This window comes from Struthio camelus, chromosome 13 (assembly GCF_040807025.1).
Source record: "Struthio camelus isolate bStrCam1 chromosome 13, bStrCam1.hap1, whole genome shotgun sequence".
In the NCBI taxonomy this organism is placed as follows: domain Eukaryota; kingdom Metazoa; phylum Chordata; class Aves; order Struthioniformes; family Struthionidae; genus Struthio; species Struthio camelus.
This window is the reverse complement of record NC_090954.1, coordinates 12,348,477-12,373,811: the sequence shown is the minus strand read 5'-3', so window position 1 is coordinate 12,373,811 and position 25,335 is coordinate 12,348,477. Positions and strand designations below refer to the sequence as shown.

General features: G+C 54.2%; 1 protein-coding gene across 1 annotated transcript; it reads right to left on the bottom strand.

The window, feature by feature from the left end:
* Window positions 1-5,615: 5,615 nt before the first annotated feature.
* On the bottom strand, window positions 5,616-24,382 carry LOC138069110 (LON peptidase N-terminal domain and RING finger protein 1-like). The gene is made up of 12 exons (XM_068959643.1): window positions 24,019-24,382; window positions 19,587-19,705; window positions 17,621-17,743; window positions 16,654-16,797; window positions 15,652-15,787; window positions 14,997-15,090; window positions 13,219-13,333; window positions 12,385-12,506; window positions 11,829-11,987; window positions 10,462-10,624; window positions 9,818-9,964; window positions 5,616-8,212 (listed from the first exon to the last, which is right to left on the bottom strand). Exons 1-12 carry the CDS (start codon window positions 24,380-24,382, stop codon window positions 8,015-8,017), a joined length of 1,884 nt encoding a protein of 627 aa, XP_068815744.1. The 3' UTR covers window positions 5,616-8,014.
* Between the last annotated feature and the right edge of the window lie 953 nt (window positions 24,383-25,335).

The following is a 25,335-nucleotide window of genomic DNA, read 5'->3' as shown; positions in this document are numbered from 1 at the left end:
GGGAAAGAGCCATCCCTGCTGCAGAGGGGATGAAGAGGGACAGCTGTGCGAGGGTGCCACCATACTTGCCATTTTCCAGTAATGACACAATTTAGCTGTTTTTCTCTCTCTCTCTCTTTTTTTAGTATTAAGATTTATGGGGAGGAAGATGTCCAACTGCCTCTGAGTGCAATAAACTTCTTGCAGTTGGTAAAAAAACACGAACAGCTATTCTTCCAGCTTGTTAGCAGTCAGGAGGAAAGAAGTGGGAGGAATCCAGAGGGTGAGGGTTTCTAATGCCTCACTCGTCACTGCTGAACCCAGCGCTATTTATGGTGCAATTATCACCGCAGACAGAATCCTTTATCATTCAGCCAATACTCTGGGTAGAAATCCTATTGCGACCCAGCCACTCCATATATCATCAGGGCACAGGCAACAGCCAGGTGAGGAGGTTCAGTTACGGATAACATATCTGCACGATGACTTGACACCACCGCTTGTCCCTGCCACCTCTGCCCACCCCGTATTTATGGCTATGGTGTCATAGGGGACCGCTGTCCTCCTGCCGTCTGCGCGGTGCCCGGGAGCAGCCGAGGAGTGCGGGGATGGGCTGCTCTCCCCGGATGGCCAGAGCAAGCACGGGTCCACCAGCGCTTGTGGAAACCTTTGCTCCTGTGTCAAACATGGGTGGGAGTGGTCAGCCACTAGTGGGAAGCGGCAAGAACACAGGCAGGCAGCTGAGTCACACAGCCTAATTTTCCCAGCAAATTGGACTAAACTCCCACCCACACCAGCGTTTCCACTGTCAGGCTAGAACCGGGAAGCGCCGGCGGTGAGCGGTCTCTGCTCCCTGCCTTCTTGCCGGGTGTGGACTGCTGCAGTGCAGATCAACTCCATCAAACGCTGTTCACTGAGTCCTCCACATCTCCCCTTTACCTTCCCTTGCACCGAGCTAGACTGTATTTGTTAAGGGATAAGCCGTAATCCTTGCAAGGAGTGAAATTCCTGAGGCACAGGAACTAAAATGACAATTGATCACAAAGCTTGTTTATCTTCTAATTGTCGCTAGGGCCTGCCTTTTCACGTTCCCAGCACTTGCAAAGGAAGGAACAGAGCTAGGAAATGTAATTTAATACCCCAAACATGCTGGCTTAATTGCAATCCCCATAAGCCAGCCACACAAAACTCTAAACAAATTCGATTAATTTATTTCAATTTGCACAAGTCTCCTTCTCAGATTGTAATTAATGGAGGGAAACAATTAAGATAAACAGAGAACAGCTGAGAAAGCTATCCTTGCTAAAAGTCACATTTTATTTTAATAATGCTCTATTTATATAACTTCCACACTTTTAACAAGTTTCCCATTTTCTTGGTGTTTAATCAGTCCTGTAAATATTTTGCCTCAGCTGGAATAGTTTCCTGAAATCATAAATCAACACCAAGGGCATCGAGGCAGCCAGACTCCCAGCCAGTACATATTTTGGGACTGAGGGACAGGGCTCCTGGCTGGCTGGAGTAAAGGCAGTTTGTCTGCAGTAGGCACTCTGGTCTGCTGTTGTTGCAGCCAGGTATTTCTTTGATGTATGCAGAGGCCTGTTTTCTTCAGCACAACAGGAGCAAACGGTGCAGGCAGCTTCCTCATGTGATGGCCCAAGACTTGTTTTCCCATTCAGCTTGACCCCCAGCAGCCCTTTCTTCTGCGCTCTTCACCCCCACCTACAAGTGCTTGTCTTTGTGTTGAGCTCCCTCCCTTTCTGCACCCTGGCACTCTCTCACTGAGCTTTGGTGATGGTGATAAACGTGGTCGTGGTCGCAGTCACGGTCATGGTTTGGTGGTAGTGGTCACTTTGGTTACCTACTCCAAGAAGACCATGCCTGAATGGAGAGTGGCTATTGGTCCCACCAGTCACAGCAAACAACTCCCCCATTCCCAGCCTGCCAGCTCCAGAAGAGCTCCCTTACAGTCCTGCACATCTGGCCTAAAGCAAATTGGTGTTCTTTAAGACTTAGATAGCCCCCACGTGAGACATTAGCATCAGTGGTGGCTCTCTGCATTGCTGTGGCATCCAAGGACATGGTCACATCTGGACTCCACTGTGCCAGTTCTATGCAGAATGGTAATCCCATGTCCCCCTCCTGAGTGCTCAGTCTCAGGTGTGTGCAGGTGGGCACATAGCCTTGCCGTGTTGTGGCCCACTCTATTAGGGATACATCCTTCCCTCCCCTTCCCTTTCTCTGTCGCTTGGCCAAACCCTGCCTGGCTTTCTACTCTCATCTACCCGTCTGCAGTGCCTGACCCAGCTGTGTCATTTGGTGGGGGAGAGGCAGGAGGAGGAGGTTGCTCTGTAATTACAGAGAAGTGATGAAGCATGCCAAGCTATTACTGTCTGCCTGGCTCTGGCATGGGCCAGGAATGAGAGCTGGGGTCCTTGGGACTGTTGGTGCGAGGGACATGTTGGGGGAGTTAATTCCTCCCTCAGGTGCTTCCCGAGGGTAGGTGGAAAGGCAGCTCTGAGGCAGGTGGCGCGGGAGGGCTGGGGGCAGCACAGCTGCCCCAGTCTGTGGCTTGGCAGCACCACTGCCATGGACATCTATGGGTTTTAAGAACTATTAAGAAAAGCCTGCCCCAGTAAATCTATTTATTAAGATGGCTTATTAAAGCAGCGAGTGTTTCTCACTCCTTACGTGGGGGTGGGCTTGGATAACTCTTCTCCTTGGTGGGGAAACGGGGCAGCCGCTCAAGGGCACGTGGCTGCTGCCACCCGATCTCTGCTCCAGGTGGCCTTCTGCACATGCCCAGCAATCGCTCCGCAACTGATTTTGTGCTATGTGCAGTCTGTCTGGAGGAAACGGCAGGGCCATTTCTCCAGGGCGACCAGCAGGTCCCACTCAGACCTCTGGCAGCAGCTTGAAAGTGCTTTTTTCAGAGCTGATTGTTTTCTGGCTTTGAATATATCCCGTGGGTGGGTTCTCTTGAAAGAGAAACTACATCTGTCTTCATTGTTTTCCTTATTTTTCTGAAAAAGCAGGAATAATATGATCACGCTTTCATTGCACCAACTAGTCTCTCCTAAAGTATGGAAAAAAATTAGCTGCTGGTTTTCCCCCTTTCTTTCCACCTTCATTAACCTTAAAACGTAATGCCCTCTGCTTTCTGCGTGAGCATGGCCTGACTAGAGAAAAAGATCTCAGCACGAACAAACTCGTGTTGATTTTCTGCTGTCTCAAGTACCGGCTGGTCTAATTGGTCTGAAGCGTCACCATTTGTTAAAGAAACACGAGGCGCAGCCTAACACCTGCTGTATTAATTACTTGCCGCTTTAGGTAATTGCTTGTCCGCGATATTCGGTGAGGCAAGTTGTCACCAATGTTGCGAGTTGAAAACGCCAAGCAGGAAGGACTGAAGTTGCTAGTGACAAGGGCAGGGGAGCTGGAGGAGGCGGCTGGGGATGGTAGGACAGGGCCATCTCCTAGGAGATCCTCCAGCTGACCCCAGAGAGGCAAAGCCTGGCCGCAGAGATGTCTCTCTAGCCTGGAATGGGTGGGAAATGGGATATTCAGAGAGCCCGGGGACTCCTAGGGATTTTGTAGTGGGTGACCTTGGGTGTCACACTGCCTCTTTCTGTCCTTGGTTCCCCACCTGTAAAATCCAGAGAAGGGTATTGACTTCCTTTTGAAAAGCACTGATGACAAGTGTTATATAAAAGCCAGAAATCATTACTAGTTTTGTTGGGATGAGCCGGGGAGGAGCATATGCAGAGATGGAAAAATACAGGAGGACAGAGGATATGAGCCACAGAAAGCTGCACACGGAGGTGCAGGTGAGCCGGAGCACTTGTCGCACTGGGCCCCCCTCCCTGCAGCTCTCGCTGCTGTTGGGGAGGCGAAGGAGCCGTGCGGTCTCCGCAGCTGCCAGCCTCTGCTGGCACCGGCTGGACCCCAGAGCATCTGATCCCAGGCAAACGTTTGGTGGGAGGCAGTGGTGAGCCCGATGCCCACCTTACGGTCCCAGTGGATGGTGGGAACACTGGTGTCCCCATATCTGGGCAGAGCTTTGGGGCAGGACTAGGAAGGTGGCAGCCCTGCTCTGTCCCTCAGTGCAGTACGGAGCACGGACACTGCCGCCCCCCCCCCCCCGACCACCCCATCCAGAGCCCAGCTGCACCCACACTCAGTGGAACAACCCATCACCCCAGTTGGGCTGAGATGGCCCCATACACCCGGTCTGCCTGCACGCAGGGTGGTAGGACACCACTGCACCCTGGCTGTGTGCCAGGACAAGGGGGTGCCTCCTCTCCTGGCTGCTGCCTGCTCGTGGTGCCGTGCGGTCCTCACCCACGCTCAGCCTCTTCCTGACATCTAGTGGGAGCAGGCCAACACGGCAAAGGGAGCTGGGGCCAGCGCCAGCCTTCCTGCACACAGCACACGCCAGCTGCACGGCAGGGCCCAAAACCTGGGCCGCCAGAGCCAGTGGGGAGGGTAGAGGCTGGGCGGGAGGGGGGCAAAAGAGGAAGGCCCTCCCCTCCTCCAAAATAAGGAGGGAGGGCATCTCTCTAGCTTGACAAGCTCTGCTGTTCGTGTTGTGCTGAACGAACAGGCTGCACGGTGCATCTGCACTGTCTGGTCCCAAGAGGTGCCCCTGGCCAGCGTGGTGCATTTACGCGCTGCGAACACCCTGGTGCTCAGCGCTGGGTTTACCTGCAGCAATAGCTTACACCTCCAGCGCCGAAGGATTTGGTATTGTCTTCAGCCACCACAGCTAAACCCCAGAACGATGGACCTGGGCCCACAGCAGCTCAACAGATCCTCTCTTCCTTGAGAGGATTGTGGTTTGTTTTATTTTTAAACCCCTTTTCTGTAAATGACAGTGGCTCCTTTCACACTCCCCCCCTCTGCAGAGTGGGAGGAAGCTGGCAGCTGGGCTGTTCCCACAACAAATTTCTTTCCTCTTTCTTCATCAGGTTTGGAGGAAGCCTGGGGCCTGGCCCCAGGTGGCTGCAGGCACGAGCTGGGCTTTCCCGAGACACAGCCTGGTATTGCTGGGGGAAGAAACTCAAGGTCCAACTCTTCATGGAGCCTGTTAGTAATGGCCTAGCAGAGACCCTGCTCTGAGCCACGGGACATGCCTATGCTCTTATACACTGCCTCAGCCCACTTGCGTCCCTTCCGTCCCGCCTGCGTTGCTCCAGGGCTGCTCAGCACAACGCAGAGCAGCACGGAAGACAGCCAGCCCGCTCGCCCCCATTCCTGGAGCCAGGAACAAACATGCTTGGCAGCATTCAAGGGATGGGCACCATGGAGGACTTGCCAATTGGCCTCTCCACCAGCCAGGTCTGCCCTGCTTCCCCTCCTTCCCCAAAGTCTCTAGCTGCAGCAACAGGCAAGGAACTGGTCTTTTTGGCTCCTTTTCACATGGTCTCTTTCTCTGGGCCAAAACCACCTCTTCCCCCCGCCCCCACTTGCTGCTGTCTGCCCTTGCCAGACTGTATTCACTGAGTGCTTCTTGGATGCCATCTGAGGGCCAGCACACCACTTCTCCAGCCATCCCTAAAGCTCCCTGGTGATGCACAAGCACTTTCATCTGGAGCCTTGTGCTCACTGTGCAACCAAAAGGTCAAATACCACCAACAAAACAAACAAACAAAGGCCTTTATTTCAATGTCCAGGAAGAAAACTTGATTCAAAGAGAGAGAAAATACTAATACAAACCTAAAAGGCACTCCAAGCAAACCAGAATGATTTACACACGTCCCTTCCTGAAACAGGCCAGGCAGAAGTGGCTCCAGGCCCTGGCTCTCTCCAAACACTAACCTCGAGCCCTCCCAGCACAGGGCAGCCACACGCTTCCCCACCCCATCCCTTCCTCGCTGCCCCAGCAAAGGCAGGCAGCAAAGTGGGGGCTGAGGGACATGCACCAGCACAGCAAGCTCCTGCATTTGGCAAGTTGGCAGTTCAAAGGGCACGCGGGGAGCTCTGGGGGTCACAGCCTGAGCTCACATCTACCCTAGAGAAAAGAAAGGCACTTCCCAAAATTCAGTGGTGGGGAACCAGCACACTCTGACACTAGTGCACAGCCACCCTGACACAGCCACGGAGAGTCTCACCATCGCCTCCTTTGCCATCTCCGGTCAGACAGCCCAGTGGCTCCCAAGGAGCCTGCAGCCCTTTTGGGGAGTCACACTGCTCCAGAGAAAGAGCAGCAACATGGAAGAGGACACGGCTCAAAGGCAGAGGAGCAAATCCAGCTTCATGCTGCTCTCAGCCACTCTGCTCTCCTTGAGGTCCCTTGGGAGCAAGAGCTCAGCTCACCCCAACCCTCACTCCAGGGAGGCACTTTGCTGGAGAGGAGAGAATGAAACCTCTGGATGCTGGAGAGAGCTGGAAGGGAAAAGGTGGCCGCTGGGGGCAGATTCCCCACCAGAGCAGAGCCTCCTATCCCAGCAGTGAGGACAGACCAACCCAGGCAGGAGCGGGACCCAGCGCCCGCAGGGCACAGATGGATGCCGAGATGATTCACATGCAGTAAAGAGCACCCCACTTTCTCTCCCACACACACATATAACAGCTCATGGAGCCCCCAGATGGTGTGTGGAGCATATGGGAAAGGCAGGGATAAGATTCTGGAAAAATATAATCCAATAACTGACTAAGTAGATATTACTCCTAAATTTCAACTCAAACCCACTGAAATCATGTAAGAGAGAAAAATCTCAAACCTTCAGGATTCCTACAGTGGGAAGCTGCAGCCTGCTCAGGGGGCGTTACTCTTCCCCCTGTATTCAGCAACGAGGAGCAACCAAGCACTTGTCCCCGATGCGGGGTTCACAGCCTCAACCCCTGCATACTGCCCTTCCCAGGTCTCCCCAGAGTTTTGGCTCCCTTGGCATCAATCTGTCTTGTTTTAGGGGATCCTGAACTGTTTTGGGAGTCCCTAAACAGGGACAGCTGCTGCTCAGATCCCGATTTCCTCCTGAGGAAGCAGAAAGTTTCCAGAAAACACTGAACACAGTACTGCGCTACTGAAGGAGCGGTCTCCCAAAAACACTTCCAGGCCTAATTCTCCAGCATGGCCGGTTCCTTCAAGCTCACACCCCTGGGACCAGGTCCAAAACTGCAGTCTGAGCCCAAACAGGATCCAGAACTGTCCTTTTTGAGTGAGGAGAAAGTGCTAACACTACCAACACACCCCCCCCCATAGTTTCAGGACAGCGGTCTCAGCTGTCAGCTAAGTGGCCGCTGTTCAGTTCAGCCAGAGCATCCCCAGGCAGCTCCCTACCGCGGATGCTCCCTGCAAGTCCAGCATGGCAAAGGCAGGCAGGGAACTGAGCAGACCCAGAGGAAGGGACATGCAGAACAGGACACGCTCAGAGAGCCGCATCTCATATCTGCGTGGCCAAGGAGACCGTCAGAAGCAGAACTGTGCGGTCCAGATTAATTTACCCTTTCTTCTAGTTTGAATGACGATCAAGTCAGACTCATAAACGGAGCCCGAACCTTCAGCTCCTGAAGTCTGGAAAAGCCATATGGACCTCTCTGCATCACAGCGCAGCCTCTCCCAAGCATCTCAACACCACCCTCCATTGCTGTGCAGAGCAGGCCCTTTTACTAAAAAGCTACATAGTCCTTCAAAGAGGAAGAGTCAAAACCAGGGAGGGGGGTCCTGGCACTCATTCCTATGCCCTAGGGAAAGACCTCCATGACACCAGGGCAGCTCAGCGAGGGATTTTGGTTCCCAGGACACAATCCAATTTTCTGGACTGGTCCCCACCGCGGGACTCGCCACCTTCCCTCCTGGCAGCACAGCATGCCCATGGCACCAAAGTGGCTTACGTGGACGGCACGGTATCGCTGCTGGCTGCCTCTGCACTCTCAGGGAGGCGAGCGCCCGGCTTGTTGCTGAGGTTGCTTTGCGGGGAAATCCACCTATGCTAAAACCATGAAGAAGCACGTAAAGAAACGAGCTGGGTGGAGCTCTCGCTCCCACAGGCAATGCCAGGTGCCCCATGAAAGGCCAGGTTGGCGTGGGCCCTCAGACCTGGCTGCGGGGGCCATGTTGGGGCAGCGGGGGCCCGCTGGAGTGGTGGTGCAGCAGCGCCGTGAGGATGCGCTGCAGCTGGGCCAGGCGGGCCCGCAGAGACGTGGTGGAGAAGAGCGTCAGCTGGTAGGATGGGTCAAGCGGCAGGATGGAGATGAGCCACCAGCACCAGGCTGGTCCGTCGGCAGAAGCCTAATGGGGAGAGAGAGGGAAGAGAAACACCCAAGCCAGGTAACAGCAAGGCAGATAAATACATTGTCTTTGGGAAGCACCTCCAGTAGGAAAAATGTGCTCTCATCAGTAAGGCAACTGCTGCAGCAGTGCCAGCTTTGGCTAAGGTATCCATCTGAACAGCCTTTTTGTCTGTCCAGGGTCAAGACTGCTGGATAAAGGAATTCAGCTTCCAGACAAACATAGCCCAGGGAGCCTCCAGACACAGATGCAAACAGGAAAGAGTCTATACTAAAAGAGACAGCAATATCTTGTGCCTTTGTTTGTCTGAAGGCAACTGCTTTCCTAAGCACAGGCCAAACTCTCCTCTTGGCCCAGGCTGCACAGCCCTACCGGCACCCCAAGGCAGCAGCGTTAGCTCCCCCTCCACTGGCCCAGGCCCTGCAACGAGGCTCATGCTGCATCTACCAGCCAACGCTGCAGGCTAGGAGAGCCTCCTCTGGGAATTTGTCTTTCTGGGTATTTGCTTTAGCATTACTCAAGTGCTCTAACAAGGGCAAGGAAGTATAGGCCAAACAGGCACAAGAGCTGGACAATGCTTTTGGAAAATGCTCCTTTAAAATGTGAGCCAATTTAAGAGGGAAACATTCTATTAAAATGAATGAGGAAGAGTCATTTTCTAGTTTTGAGCACAGATTTGGCATGACTGCTGTCAGGACAGCTCTGACTCAGGGACAGGCCAGGCACACACAGAAAGAGCATATCTGCAATGGTCTAGGCAGGAAACACTTTCCTCAGAATAAATGAAATTCCAAATCTTAATTTGTCAAAGCAAGTTAATAAGTAAATTGGATTCTGTCTTCTTAGCACCTCTTCTCAGGCCAGCCATGAGGCTTCAGGACCCAGCAAGAGCAGCACATGCCGTGGCACCAAGCAGGACCCACAGCTGGACCACAGCTGCATCAGCCCTGCCAGCACAAGTGCACCTGGGCACAGAGCGAAGCCTCAGCACCAGCCCAGCAGACCTCAAGCTCCTCTCCTGGGGAGTACTAAGCTCTCAGCATGCACACGGCTTTGCTTTTCGCTCCCACTGGGATGCATTTGTGGGGAGATCTCGACCACGAAGCCAAAAAGCGTCCCATGCCCTTTCTTCCCAGCCGTGTGCAAGGCAAGCCTCCCCCTGTAGCAGAGTCCCCTGCTCTCTGGTCCTGACACCCTCATGGTTTGGCCCATCTGGCTCTCACACATGTGCATGCAGACACGGCACACACACAGTTGCAGTCCTGGGCAGCCCAGCCCCTCTGCATCTCTCCTCATGCTGCTCCACCTGCTGCCTCGCATCCCACAGACAAGATTTTCCACTGGGTGAAGACTGACTTCAGGAAGCTGAGGAAGAGGAGGGATGGGAACAATCAGTGCACTGGAAAGCACACCTACAATGAGGCCACATAAGTGCTTGCTCAGTTAGCTTAGCAAAGTACTTCCAGATGCTCTGAGCTCCCTCCTGTGACAGCTTCTGCCATTAGGTTCCTAAATGCCTTTGAAGACGTGGTGGTGAATGGAGAAACAGCTCTGATTCAAAGGCTCTCCCTCCCTATTTGGGGCACCTCTTCCTTCAGGTGTTACCTGGATGTCCTCTTCCTTCTCTGGCAGGGGTCCGTGCTGCATCAAAATGTGTCTGGAGGCAACATCTCCGTGCTCACAAAATCTCTGAGCCAACTGGTAGGTGCTCTCATGCAGGCACTGCAGCTCCTCCAACTCCTCTCCAGCCACCTGTGTGGAAGAAAGGAAAGCAGAAAGGGCAGTGCATGGGGGGAAGGAAGACGGCAGCTCACACCCAATGGAGGAGGCCATAGAGGCACAAAGAGCAGGTTTATTCCTGCTGCACCCACTTACGGCATCTTTTCTGCTCTCTGGAGTGTTTGCTGAGCCTGAGCTACCCACAGACAGAGCAAGGGAAGGATTCACACATCATAACCTGGCTTCTCCATCTGTAACCAGGAGCTCCCAGTTTTTTCCAGTCTAGGTAGCCCACTCTCCACATGAAGCTTTGCACCTAACTCCAGTGCAAGGAGGCCAGCAAGGCTAACGTGACTGGAGTCCACGCTCGGATTCAGCTGGGATTCGGTACTGAAAGATGCCATTAGCTGAGAAAACAGCTACCCTGTGTCCCAGAAATATTCCCGCCAAGGGTGTTCCCATGTGGCAAAATTGCTTCCTCTGGCTTTGTCCCCCTGCAATGGAGACTCCTGCCCTAGACCTGCCATCACCTTCTTGTCCTCCAGGTACTCAATATCAGCAGTGTTGTAGCCATCCCTGTGTCCCCGTCTCAGTACTCGGAACCGCCGCCTGCCTATGGTGTCCACCAGGGATCGTCCATCAGCCAGAAACTCAATCTGCTGAATCTCCAGCATGCAGCCGTAGTCAGCAAAACTGGAGTGAATGACGGAGAGAAAAGAAGGCATGAACAGGGGTGCCAGTGGTGGGAGAGCTGCTTTTCCTGACTGCACCACCTCCACAAAGAAGAAGTCCCAGCAACAAGGTGGCTGGGAGGGTGCAAATTCAGAGCACAACTCTGTTGAGTTATCACTCACTGCTAAGAGAGCAGGGAATAGAGAGCACACTGCCTGCACACGCACACGACTCCCTTGGATTTGCCTTATCTTGTACCAAAGTGCCTCAGATCTTCATTCTGCCCTGATATCCAGAGGTCCTGAACAAATGAACCCTTGCTCAGACATCCTCTCAAAACCCAGAGACCAGAAAATGCTATCAATCTCATCTCAGTAGAGAAAGACTGGATCACAGGGAGGAATTGCCCATGTAGAGATAAATATTTACCTGAGTACTTGGGTTAGTAGGCTAGAGATTCAGCCCACCTGAGATCTGGAGGTGTCACTACAAACACAAATATTGCCACATGGCATTGAACAAGAGCCCATTTAGCCCAGTGTCCTGTTTTCTCACAATGACCAGTTGCACCTTGTTAAGGACAGAATATAAGACAACTGTAAAGTGATCACTAACAGAAGCTAGAAGTCACAGCTAGACATTCACAGAGGTCAGAGGCTTCCCGAGTTGTTCCTAGACCATCATATTTAACAGTCACTGATGGCTCTGTCCCATTTTTGGCCCCGTTTACTGTCTGGTCTGTAGAACATTGGGAGGCAGTGAGCTCCAGTTTCACTCCACACTATGTGGAAATAGCATCACCCTCCTGTTGATTTTATCCACAGGGGTGCAGTGGGATATGAAATCGTGCCCTGTTTCTCCTCTCGTACTCCTCAGGATTTGAGGGACTTCCAGCTAACGCCTCCTCTGAGCTGGAGCCCTTCTGAAGAATGTGGGGTGACTTTGCATCTCCATACAAATGCACCAACTGAGGTGGGTGACTCCTGGCTGAGTTATCAGGAGTCCTGCACAGAGCAGCAGGCTCAATGCCCATGCCCATCCCCATGGCCGAGCACAGCACCAGGCTATCTTCCTTTCTTCTCTGTATTGGTACCTCTGAGATAACACCAGCTGCACAGCTTTCTGCATGCTCACAGAGGGTGAAGATACTGGGACTGACCCAGAGAGGGGCAAACCAGTAGCGCATGGGAAGGGCAGGAAGGAGATGCCTTGCCCTGGGGCTCACCTTTTTCCATTCTCGTAGATGCACATGCCGAACCTTCTCGTGCCAGTCTCCTGGCACCGCCGTATCATGAGGCGGTAGCAGGGCTCAAAGATGTGCAGAGGGCACGAGACACCCGGGAAGGACATCGTGCATACGAAGATGGGGATGTTCTTGGTCAGACTGAAGGAGAGGAAGAAGGACTTGAGAACCCTCTGAGACCTTCAGAAACAAATCCCATTGAACCCCAGCTTGGGCCCTGGCTGCCCTGCTGAGGCAGATCTGCAAGGTACTTTGCCCCAAGAAGGGATGCTCTGGCTCAGAGTGACGCTAAAACCTCCACTTGGCTCACCAAGAGCCCAAGGACAGCCTCTTCCCACAGAAGAGCCCCCCAAAAAGATGTTCCCTCATTCCCACATACCCCCAGGCACATCTGGACCCTCCTAGCAGTGCTACACCATGGTTCTGGAGGCAGGACAGATGCAGCTCAAGCAGACACAGGCCAGAGCAATGCTGCATGGTGTGGGCAGCCTCCTCCCTGCCTCTGCCCACACACATGCCAGAGAAGGTCTCTGCTTACTTGGAGAGCTCTGCCATCTCAGCCTGGTGCAGCTCTCTCCGCTTGGCCAGCTGGGAGGGGAAGGTGGCCAGCATGATCTCCTGCAACAGCACAGTGGGGTTGTAACTTCCAGCCTTCAGGTACTGAAAGAAATGAAACCCAGAAATAGGTTGGATGAGAGCAGGAGGGGAGCTGCTGAAGCCCTCCCCGGCTCTCAGTCATGCTCGCTTTTATAAGAGCTGAGGGTAATTTTAGATCAGAATGTCACAGATAAACACGAGCGATGTGATGCTCTCCAGCCTGAGGCAGCAGGGGATCTCCAGCCATCTAGCAGGGCTGGAGATCAGATCCACCAAGACCTCCAGGCACAGAGAGCTGATCTGGTTCAGACCTAGGGCCCATCTAACACAATGGCATGTCTCTGACAGCAGTGCAGTCCTTGTATGACAACCTAATTTCCCTGATGGTCTCATGTGAAACCCTTCTCATTAAAGATTAAAGCAAATCTCCAAGCTAGGAGGTTTTCCATCCATTTCCATTTTTAAAGGTTATTAGCATTAACTTCTTTCTCTCTTTGAGAGATTAGCATTAACTTCTTTCTTTTTCTCTCAGTCCTGTTTACAATCTCACTAAATCACTGTGGCATCCTGTGGAAATGAATCCCTCAGTCTTAATTACAAACTGCCTGGTCCTTCCCATATGAAGGAAGCTGATACCCCTCCACCAGATAGCCATTTACATGCAAGCATCACAGCTTCCCACCCCAACCCTGGCACACTGAGTGCAGCCAGAGTTGGCACACACCAGCCCCCAGCTCTTCCTCAGGCTCTATCCCACAGGACCACATGCCCTCACCTCTCTCAGGCTCTGTTTGCAGAGGGGGCAGTTGGGCCTGTGGTCCAGGCAGCGCTCGAGGCACTCCTTGCAGAAGGTGTGCCCACACGGCGTTGTCACCGGCTCAAAGAACATCCTGCAAAACCACCAAAATCAGCAGACTGAAGACAGCCAGACGGGAGGAGAAGGAGTGCATGTTGCACCACCCTGGGCTCCTGCAAAGGAGGGCCATGAGCCCAGGAGAGAGACACTCAGTGTAGCCTCTGTTAAAAGGGCCGGGTACTCTTGAAGCTATTGCTCCCTTCAGGCCTGGCCCAGCACCCTGGGCAGGTCTGAGCCCCCGCGTGTAGCACTTCCACAAAGCAGCTGGGCACATTTGCTTGGCAGAGGCCGAGGCTGGCGCTGCAGGAGTTCAGCAGACCAGGGAAGGCAACGCTGCGGGTGCAGCTTCAGGCTACTCTCAGTCTAGTACCTACTCCTTCTCTTTTGAAATGCTCTGCTAAGAGCAAGAGGAAAACAGGTCTCAAGGTCCTGTGCAATTTTGCTTCTTGAAGCAATGGGACATTTCCCATGTCTCCTTCTACCATTTCAACGGAAACACGTTGACTTTCACCAGCCATCTTCACTAAAAGACAATGGTGCTCCACGGATAAGACACCACTGAAAGCTATTTCATGCAGTGTCTTCCACGCTCAAGTAATACATGGCTATGAAACTTGCCTTCACTAAAGCCGCATCAGCTAATCTTTGCTAATAGTTTCTGTTAATTAAAAGCTTTCTAACTGGTTTATTCCTTTAATCAGAAGCCTGGGATCAGACTGTTGGACTTGCACAATGATGTATGCAATATCAGGTGCTTCCTTCTCCCCCAGCTCCAAGAGCAGAGCAGGCTGCAGGTTGCTCACAGGTGGCTCCAGAATCAGAAACGAAAGATTTGGGAAAGCTCTGCTTGGAGAAGACATTAAGAAACCAGTAGAAGTCTGGAGGTACAAATTGCTACTTCCTCCTTCATTTGCCTACTGAAACCCGATTCCTCACAAATATGACATTTCACTGCTCTCAGATGGAGCAAGAGATCTAAATTCACCTAATTCAGATCAGATATAGCTTTGGTCTGGCCCCTGGTCTGCAGTTCACTCACAGGCAGTCATTCCCCCATGCCATGCCCAGACCTGAAAGACACTGCTGCACATGAGACGTTGACCATCCTGAACGTACGGCAGCAAAAGGCCCAGCCCTCCAGCCAGAGCGTCCTTGCACAACTGCTCAAGGTCCTGGGACACGCGGGAAATAACTGCCTGATTTCAACATGCCCTTTGGCAGCATGTGCTTACTCACAGGCACCCAGCCCTTCCCTGGCCTGGAGACGGACACACGCTCTAGCCCGATCTCCTCTCCCACCTCCTGCATACACAGAGCTCAGCTGATGCCCCTCTCTGGGTTTACAGTGTCCTTGTACAGTATTTCCCTGAGGCAAAACCTTCTTGTTCTGGGCTGCAGTTACAAAGGGCAGTCATCACTTAAGATCTTTGACCCCAGTGAATATCCTCACCTCTGCACTGATGTCATAAGCAATACAGATGTAGATACACTGGGTCCAAGAGAGTGATTTAGGCTCTTCCAAGCTCTCTAGGGGAAAGCACACCTCCATACCTTCTTCCTCTTATCATTTAACCTGTGTTTCTGCAGCACTGGGGACAGAGTTTGCAGCTAGGATGTGAAGAAAGCTCCAGACTAGGAAATAAACCCTGGCAGGCGCCAGTTCTTCATCCTGAGAGCTTGCTGGCTGGAGAACTCACCTTATGCAGAGGGAACACTCCAGGTCAGATACGCTCAGCAGGTCCTCCAGGTACAGCTGGTCTCCTTCTGCTGCTGCGGTTTCTTCTTCACTGTCTGGTGGCAGAAGAGAAGGAAAAAGTAACATCCCCTAGGAAACGTGCTGAGGCTTTCTTCAGCGTTGAGACAAGCAGAAACCACGACACGGACCTAGTCTGATCTCCTGCCTCACACAGGCCATGTGATTTCACTTCGTTCATCTCACCAGGACATGCTGAGCTGGCAGAGCAAGCTAGGGGACAAGGCACACTGGTGAAGCAACCGTTTGCATTTTTGCTCAGCCATTGAGGCGCTGCAGCCTTTGGGCACAGCAGTTCAAAGGAAGCCTCCCTGTGACTCCACGTCGCAAAAGGAACAAATGATATCCGGTTTCAGCTAGAATTTTTCAAACCAGACCAAAAGGTTTGGTATAATTCCACCAGCTCAATAACGGGAGATCAGATCCCCTCACATCTGTGTGCAGTAAGCACAATGGCTGGAGCTGCCCCAACGTGTTTCCCTGGGATCTCCACTCACTGGTCTGGCACACATCACAAACACTGAGATTTCAGCACCAAAACATATTTTAAACAAACATTTTGCATGAGATGCGGTTTTGATACCTCTGATGATGCTCACCTAACAACTGCCTTTCCTGGCTTTCTGCCAAAGGGTCCAGGTCTTGCTGTGTCCTTGGCAGGGAAAGGGCGGGTGTCACCTGGTCGCACTCAGGCACAGCATCCCCTTTGCCATCCTCCATCGCTCCCTCCTGATTCTGGACACAAAGAGAAAAATCAAACTTGATGCCCCCACTCCCTCTGCACTTCAGCCAGCCCCATCTACCCTACCAAGCTCTATGGGACCAGGAGGTTTTTCTGTGCATTATTATGCATTAACCAGTTGGACGTTATGAGAGCGAAGCCTTGAAAGAGATCCTTTATGCACCCTTGCAATGGCATCTAGGAGCCACAATTTTATCTTTTTTTTTTTTTTTTGGGGGGGGGGCGGGGGGGGAACACAAACTGCCCCAGAACTGGGGCACAGGGGAAAACACTTGAAAAGCAATACTCTGTAGGAGGGAGATTTGGGCAATTTTTACTGCCTAGAGCATGCCCTCATGGGATAGCTGATCTTGCAGCTTAAACAGGGGTTTACCCTATCCAAATGTACCACCTGGCACTTGGGTGCATTTAATGCAATTTCTCCAATTTTATCCTCCCTCTAAACGTGCCAAATTTCTCCTTCGAAGGCAAAGAGCAAAAGATGAGTGCTCCTTAATAGTTCCTAGTGGTCTGAACGGTCCTCAGATGCACACCTCTAATAAAAACACTATTAACACTGACATTTTCTACTCTTCTGCTGAATGCAATGCGACTTATGTTTTAAACAATGGGAGTCTGAAATCTTACCAAAAATATTGAAGAATAAAACTCGAAGAGAAACAGAAGATAGGTCAGTAAACAGGAAGAGCCTCCTCAGGTTCCCCAGTCTCTGTAGCAGGAGCTCAGACCATGTCTTTGCTCTCCTGCAGGGCCTCTCCTTACCTCATCTCTCATCCTACCACTGGAAGATCCCAATATGGGATGTCCCAAAGGGACAGTAAGTCCCATCACTGTCTCAGCTCACTGTAGGCTTTCTCACCTGAGCACGCTCTTCTGCAGGGGAGGGTGCGAGCCCAGCGCTCGATCCTTCTTCTACTGCCCGGGGGCTGGGCGAGCCCCAGTGGGCAGCACTCAGGAGCTCTGCAGCTGCACTTGGCTGATGAGAGTCATCCCATGCGAGGATCTGCAAGGAGAGGACATGGCTCAGATGCAAGCCCTCCGAGAAGGGATTGAGAAGATGCCCGGCCTGCCACACTCCTTCCCTCCCAAGCCCTAAAACCAAGCCTCTTGCTCTTAGCAGCCGCACACAGGCACAGCATGGGCTTCTCACTTCAACACTAGCCGAGTCCTGTCAAACCAGTGTCCAAGCCAGGCTAAGGAAGACACTGGCATGAGGCAGTGAATAAAATGGCATGTTTTAATGGCTGGGACCCATGTTCTCTGCCACCCAGAAGGAGCAGGAAGGAGTAAGCAGTTGGGGGGTACATGGTCATTCCTCAGTCCCCAGCCCCTTTCCCTCCTGGAGGACAAGTGTCCACCCATGGCATGAAATCTCTGTGCCAGGGGACCACCAGAGGTGGTGACAGTGATTTTGGTACTGGGGCGAGTGCTGGCCCAAAATCATCTGCAGAAAGGGCCCCAAACCTCCAGTGACAGCTTTCGGCTGGCTGCTTTGGTGTCGGTTGCCACTGACACTGCCTGGAGGTCCCCCTCCTGCCTGGCTGCTTGCCCTCGTTATCACCTAAACCCTGCAAGAACCAGAGACTTGCAGACACGAACTGAGGGAGGGCAGTTTTCTTCAGGAGCAAACTCGCATGGGGCACCGATGCCAGCTGCCACTGGGAACGAGCTCTCCGTGCTCCCAAAGCCAGCCAGAGCAGCAAGACTGGGCCAGGCACCAGTCCTTCAGCGGCAAAGCACATCTCACAGGCCGACACGAGGGCCTGGGAACACCATGCTACGGCTCAGAGCAGAGCTCAGCCTCGGGATGAGCCCTTCCTGCACACCTTCTCCAGCTCGCTCTGAGCAGCAAGGAAAGGGGGACTCAGCGCAAGGCAGCGCTCAAACTCCAGCAGGGCTTCGGCTCTCCGCCCCATCTCCAGAAGCACCTTTCCTTTCCTGAAGAAGCCCTGCAGAGTGAAAAAAACATGTGCTCACTACAAGACACAAGAACTACGTTTTTTAGGGATTTTGGTGTTTTTTTTTTTTTTTGACTATCAAAGGCAGCCTTGTTCCAGAAGGGAGGTGAACAGTGACTAGTTTGGCAGCTTTGAAAATGTATTTTTTCAATCAGCGGCTTGGACAAAGTAGCCAACCCAAAGCACAGCTTGCTCCTACCCTGGCCTAGAGACACAGCTCAGGAAGCAACGCAGCAGTGTCAGCGCTCCTCCAGCTGGTCCCGTGAGTTTAGCAGGGGATCCCTACTAGTAACACAGACCTGAGCACCCCTTCAGCAGTCCCCACCACCGTTGCCCTGAACGCAGCTAAAGCACCCAGCAAAAGGGGAACGGGCGCCCCAGCAAGCACCTGGAGGGAGGCACAGAGAGCCCCAGGTTTAGCTTTGCAGCCTCAAGACCCGGTTCGGGGTTAAGGCTGGTACAAGTCTCTCTGAAAAGGAAGGTGAGAAATTGTTCCTTCTTCCCTGCCTCAGGCAAGCTCCCGTTGCTGTTTCCCAACCCTCTGATTAAATGGGCGCAACATCACACAACTGGTCTTGTTTATTAGCCACTAGGCCTGCTGCCAGCTGAGAACGCTCCCCTTCAACTCCCATATGCGTGCTGAGTTTGGACGGAGTCTCCCCTCCACTGTCCTGCCTGCCCATAGCCTAAGCTGAAGTATCCAGACATACTGCTGCTCCCATGCTCAGGCTTGTCTTTTTTGCCCATCAGATCCAGCCACAGAGAGAAATCGGCATCAGCACAGCCACAAACGGCACCAAACAGGAGTTTTCCAATACGCAACAATAGCAAAAGTCAAGCAAATAAACCCTACAGAGGCCTAGAGAAGGGGTCAAGGCTTCTGCCTTCGAATGCTGAGAAACTGTTGCCAGAAAGTGCTGTACAAATCAGCAAGCAAACTCCCAGGCCTGGTTTTTCAGAGGGCAGCTCAGCCAAAACTTCCCCAGAGACCCAGGCTGCGTGACCCATCCTGGGCTGCTCCTCCTGTCACCGGCACAGCTACGCGCGCTCGCTGCATGGGTGCAAGCGAAGAGGCCAGGCAGCTCTGAACCTTTATTGCTCAACGGGCCCATCAGCGGGATGGAGCGTTTACCTCCTGTATTTGCAACTTAACGCTTCATCAATGGATTTGGATAGTGTGTTCCTGAGCAGGATGAATCCAGTGCATAGGTGAATTCAGGATAGCCAGTGAACTATGAGCCAGGCCCCAAGATCAGTGGCTAACAGGAGACTGGAATTAGGACCTTTGGATCACAGGTAAAATATCCACATCCCTCTCTGGAGCTAAGACTTCCCCAGCCTTCCACCTTCTCCCCTCTCCCCAGCGGTGAGGCCGGAGAAGCGAGCTTTCCAAACCATGCCAGGACAGCTAGGAGAAATGCTTTGAGGTAGAAAGGAAGCGGGAAATTCTTTCCACATGGTAAGCTCTGGCTGTAAGTAGGACTGTACTACTGGGGGCAGGAGATGTTCACATTTGGGGAAGGTCTTACAGCTCCAGGATGTGTAATATCCAAAGGAAAAGTCTCTTGTGTGGCTGGAGGATATAGCTGTTACAACCACATGACACAGTCCGGCCTGGCTATACTCAAAATGGGGACAAAATCCCCTGGGTTCAGTCACCTGCAGAGATTAGAGCAGCAGGGAACCTGCTCTCACTCACACCTTGCTGCCTGCAGCCTCTGACACCCCACAGATCCTCCTCCTTTAAGATTTCTCCCCAAAATTCTCCTCCTCCTGTCAGAGGAAGGAGTATGGCCAGCTGGTGCCCACACCCCACAGCACCCCTTCTGCTCACCTTGCCATCTCCAGGCTCAGCCCTGCACACCATGTCCAGGTCCTCCAGTGCCTCTGCATACTGCCCCAGGGCCACGTACGCCTCTGCCCGGCCCAGCCGCAGGGAAGTGTCATCTGGGGCTGGAAACAGAAATGTCATTAGTTGTGCCACGAGTCTCTGTAAAGCCACATGCTGAGCTGCCGCGGCTGGGCAAGGCCTAGGGAGACCCTGCCATGGTGGGACACCTCCTGCTGCTGCATGCCTCAAGCTAAACACAGCCAACTTCTCAGCTCCTCTTCAGGTAGGAGTTGGCAGCCTCATAACCCTCTGCAACGGTGGTCATTTCCCCTAAATATCTATCCGTAAATTTCTCTTCATTTCCCCCTCATTATTCCCCATCTCCCTGGAAAGCTCTCAGCCGCAGGGCCCAATTGCTGCCTTGGAGCTCTGTTTCAGCATCTGCTTGTTCACCTGTGACGGGATTTGTGCTCATATGCATCCTTTCGGGACACAGCTGCTGGAGAAAGGGTGTATCACATACATCCTCCTCATGGTGGCTGTTGCCACGGGAGGCTCTGCAACATGATTCACCCTGCAGATCCACAATAACATGTTACAAAACAAGCCAGCAGCTGTGGAGACCTGCATTCACAAAAGCTAGAGAGCCTCCTGGACCCAGCAGTTTGCATCTCTATCCCAGGGCAGAGGGAAAGGCAAGGGAGCTACAAGAAGGGCTCCAGATCTGCCCCAGCACCCTGTGGACTGGCTGCTGGGAAGGAAGCAAAGCTATTGGACCAACACCTCCCACTGCAGGACCCAAGGATGTTTCCAACCACAAGAAAAGGCTGAGATTTCCCAAAATGGAGGAAGGGAATTTGGCACCCAGTTCTCACTCATCCAGCTCACAGGGAGCGAGCTCTCACTGATCTTGCATGGTATCTCCACAGTGTGGGGGAACCACCTCCCATGGGCGCTGCTAGCCATGAAAACCTCTTCTCTCCCATCCCACAGAAACTTCATTAGGACCTTCCTTTCAACCTGCATCATCAATGCGAAGCTTGGGGGGCACAGGATGCTAGTGAGGCTGAGCAACAGTCGACCACTAATTAAATCAGCACCCTCAACACCCATGCAACACAGCCTACAGAAGCAGCCAGGTGTGGTCATGTTTGTGGGTTTGAGCTGTGGAGGATTCACAGACCCACCCCATTATATCACAGTTTGCTGTGGAGACGACCTATATCCAACATGCTGCTGACTTTCGCAGTTCAGGCAACGCGCCGATAAACGCAGTGCCACATCTCACCCAGTGCTGAGCAAGCCACGGCAGCGGGCACCTGCCAAGGGCTACGGTGCACTTTTGCGGGGAAAGCACAGCTGTGACCCCCAGTCCCTTGTAGAGAAGGGCTTCATGCTCCTGCTGGCTCTGGGCTTTCTCCAGGATGGCTGTAAGGCAGCTCAGGCAGCACACATGGACACCTCCACCACACGCCAGGGCAGCACTGCCAAGACCACTGACTCAGCTGGGAGCAGTGTGACCAGGGAGCCATGATCAGACACAAGCTGTGCCATAGCTCCTCCCCAGCAACCTATTTCAACATTGCAATCTGGCTCATTTTACCTTGTGAAGAGTCAAAACCCAAGAACAAGGGAATCTGTACAGGCATCGTGATGGAAGTGTTAAACACTTCCCCATCCTCTTTTCTCGGAAAAGAGAAGCCAAGGCACAGGCTGCAGCCAGAAAACCCTCCTCTCCGCCTTCCTGAAAATCTGAGGCCAAACTTGCATCATAACTGAGGAACCATTTTCAGGCATTGGCATTTCATTTACTGTGGCAAAGGGTTTTGCAGAAACACCTTGCTGAAGGGTTGGCAGCTCCTATCTAGAGGAGAGTCAGGTCTGTAAAGCCCGGCCTGCGCCAGATGCAGCTTTGCAGATAACGTGCCCACTCCTCCAAACCCGCCTCCGCTGTCACCGTGCCCAGGCTCCCTATGACCTGCTCAGCTGCCCACCACATCTTACCACGGCGCAGGAAGGCTGTGCCCAGCTATCGCCTCCTTTTGCTCCCGTGCACAGCGTGGCGCTGAGCACAGCGAGGGCTCGCTCTCTGCCGGCAGTCGAAGGCGGCATTGTGATCCGGACAGCAGCACCTGCTCTTGCTGAGCCAGGGCTGCAGCTGGCCACGCTGAGCCGCACGGCCGAGCAACGCATGTTCACTTGGAGCTTATTTTCACTTATGATCTTAGCCGGGACCTTACGGCTGAATTCAGAAAACCTGGGAACTTACTACACCACCCCCCATCTCTCAGGCACAGACCTAGAGATGAACTATTCCAGCACTTAATGACAGGTAGAGACGAACAAACAGGTACAAAGTCTACAGGCTTATTTAACACGCGAGCAAGCATACATTCAAGACGTTTGCACAGCCTGGCAATAAAGTAACAGATTTGGGGAAAATAAGATATGTAAAATTGGGCTACAAATTCTGCACTTCTTTTCAGCCACAGCTATTTCTGACCTATGATATCATTAGACATTAGGGACATCAGCCAGCTGGCAGACCCACCAGCTGATGACTGACTGATAGCGCTCCCCAGGCTCCTGGCACATTAGAAGTCCTCCTGTGTTACCCATTACACTGTGCTTTTTTGTTCACTTAGAAAAAACAGAAGATAAAAAGTTGGCAATTCATTTTAGACATGCAGTCTCCCAAGCAAGGAGAGTTGCTCTTTGGGCAGGGCTTGCAGGCTCTCTGTGGGTTTTGTACAAAGCCAGAAGTAACAGCTCCTGACGGGGGACTGCTGAGGAGGACGCTGCAAGCTGGTCCACAGAGCTACACCAAAACCACGCATTCTTGTGGATACAGCATTTATCAACGTTAAAGCGTGTAGAGAAGAGCGAAGGGCAGCCCAAAAGAAGCTGTGAAGCCTGAAAGTGGTCTGCAGACCACAGAAGTTGAAAAATTATGTCCCAAAAGCATCACCCACATGGCAGAGTTCAAGCAACACCAGCAAGCACATGTTTAAGAACCGCAGCTGTAATTCCCATTTCCTCTTTGCCCCAACCTCGACTTCCCTGTCCTTCAGAGGACTGTGCATGTAGTGAAGAAAGACGGAGGAAAGAACTTGCAAAATTTTGCTCTTTATAGTAAACAGAGGCTGTTTTAAAGGAGATATGCAATGGTATACCCCAGGAAGACAAAAAAAATTGAACCTGGCAATAGTGGAAAGTGTAACAGACAATCTTGCAGGTGCATTTGCTTTGAACAAAGAGTGCACAGCATGTAAAATGAATGCTTTAGGGTGTTGCACAAAGGGCCCTGCTCCCAGCATCAGGAACTGCTGGCCCGCTCGGTCCCTTACTTTCAGACATAGCCTTACCTCCAGCGCTTGTCTTGCACCGACTGAGAATTAAGTGTCTGCGCCCTGCAACGCAAGCTGGCTGCTGCCATAGAAACGCACATCTAGAAAGGACCTTTTGCCTCCACCGCCCCAACTCCCTGTGCCTCCAGACACATTGTATAACCCCTTTTATTTAACCAGAACGCTCCACAAAACCCACTTGCAGCCTCACATGAAAGCAGACAAAGCCCCCTGGGCCCAATCCTGATCCTGCAGGCAAAGGTCTCATGGGAGCCTGTCCCAGAAGCGGCCGGGGAGGCCCTGCCACACCGCGGGGTGAGCGGGCTGGCCCCGAAGCCTGGCCAAGGCTGTGCTCTCGCCAGGCTCCGGGGGCTCAGGCACATCTGTCCCGGACTGGAAGAGTCCCAACCGTTTTATATAATCGTCGCACCACCCTGGGGCCTGGCTGGGCTGAGCTCTTCCTCTGGCCCAGAAATATTGCTGGATGCCCCCAGGAGGCCGCTGAGCTCTTTGCTTTAAATGTGCAGCTATTTCTCTCCAGCTGCCCAGTTCACACCCCACGCACGCGGGCAACAGGGCACGCGCTGCTCTGCCCTGTCTGCAGCCTGATTGCCAGCAATGAGCCGTGGGGCTTGCCCCCACCAACCGTCCCCTCCAACAGTCCCAGGAAGCCTGGCAGAAAGGCAAAGCACATGAAGGAGAGCAACCTGTGCCTGGGAAGATGCCCCAGTGCAGGGAGAGGAGAGCCGGCCACTCCAAGCAGAGGGAAAGCTCACAGCCTCTGCGTCCCGCTTCTGCGGATCTCCCTGCAAGGTCCTGCTGCTCCGGCGGGAGGCTGAGGACGAGCCCCTTGCACCTGCGGACACGGGAGAAACGCCCAGCGGCCGGCTCCCCCCTCCGCCTCCCCGTCCAGCGCTTCCGCGCAGCCCTGACAAACTCCGCGGGGCTCCCAGCTGCGGGCTGGGCAGCCGGGGCGGGCAGCGCGCTGCCAGGCCGACGCGGCCCGCCGGGGCCCCCGCCCGCCCGCCCGCGGGGCCAGGCTGGGGACACGCTGGGACCCCGCGGCCGCCGCAGCCCCTCGCGCTTACCCAGCTCGACGCCTTCGCGAGCCGCCCGCAGCCGGGCGCGGGCCGCCCGCCCCGGCCGCCGCTCGCCGGCCGCGCACTTCTCCAGGAGGCCGCAGAGCACCACGCTGCGCCGCGCCGCCCCGACGCCCAGCAGCCGCAGCCGCTGCTGGCACACGGGGCAGCGGGCGGGCAGGGCCGGCCCCAGGCACGGCTCGCAGAAGGAGTGCCCGCAGCACACGGTCACCGGCTCCCAGAGGACCAGGCGGCAGCAGGGGCACCGCAGCAGGTCGGCGCTGCCGCCAGCCGCGGGGCGAAGCGCCGGCGGCCGCGAGGGGCTGCGGCCCCGGCGGGGGCAGCCCGGCCCCGGCGGGGGGCTGCGGCGCATCGCCCTCGGGCCGGCGCTGCCTGCGGCCCCGCGCGGTCCGGTCCGGTCCGGTCGGCAGAGGGCTGCGCTGCGCTGCCCTGCGCGGGGGCGGCTCCCGGCGCCGCTCCCGCCCCGCCGGGCCAGGGGCCGGCGCCCGCCGCGGCCCCCCCCTTACATAAGCGGCGGCGGCGGCGGGGCCGCCGGGGCCTCCATTGGCTGCTGCCGCCGCTGCCGCCCCGCCCCGCCCCGGCCGCGTTTCGTAACGGGGAGCCGCCGCTGGGGCGCGGGGTCCCGGCGGGGTTTGGGATGCTCCGGAGCGCGGCCGGGGTGCCTGCGGGGTGTGGGGCGCTGCGGGGCAGAGCTGCCGTGTTTCGGAGGTAGCCTGGGGTGCGGGGTGCCGAGGGTGCTTGGGGCTTTCCAGGGCAGTCTGGGGTGCAGGGCACGGGTGCTCCAGGGCATGGGGCGCTGCGGGTGTTTGGGGGCTCTGGAGCAGAGCCGGGGCACAAGGCACTGGGGGTGTTTGGGGTGCTCCAGAGCAGAGCCGGGGCACAAGGCACTAGGGGTGTTTGGGGTGCTCCAGCCCAGCTGGGGCTAGCGAGGCCGGGGTGCTCCCCTTTGCAGACCCCACCATACAGACTCTTCATTGCCAGAGTGTTTAGGGGGGAAAGAGGTGTCCCTCCAGTCCGGGTGGGAAACTGAGGCATAGTGCCATGAAGAGAATCCCCCCAGACACTCTGTGTAGCCAGAGCTGAACCAGTTTGGAGCCTGCGTGGGGAAAATCCCTTTCCCACTCACTGGGGCCCTGCTTGGGCTCAGTGGCGCAAGGTGGGATGCATCCCTCCACTGAGCAGCGATATGCAGAGGGGCCAGCAGCTCTTAGAGGTGCTGCAAGCAATAACTGAAAGCTGGTAACTCTGGAGCTCGGTAGCTCGGTCTTCATATAAGGGCGATCTGCATACCCCAAAGGCTGTTTT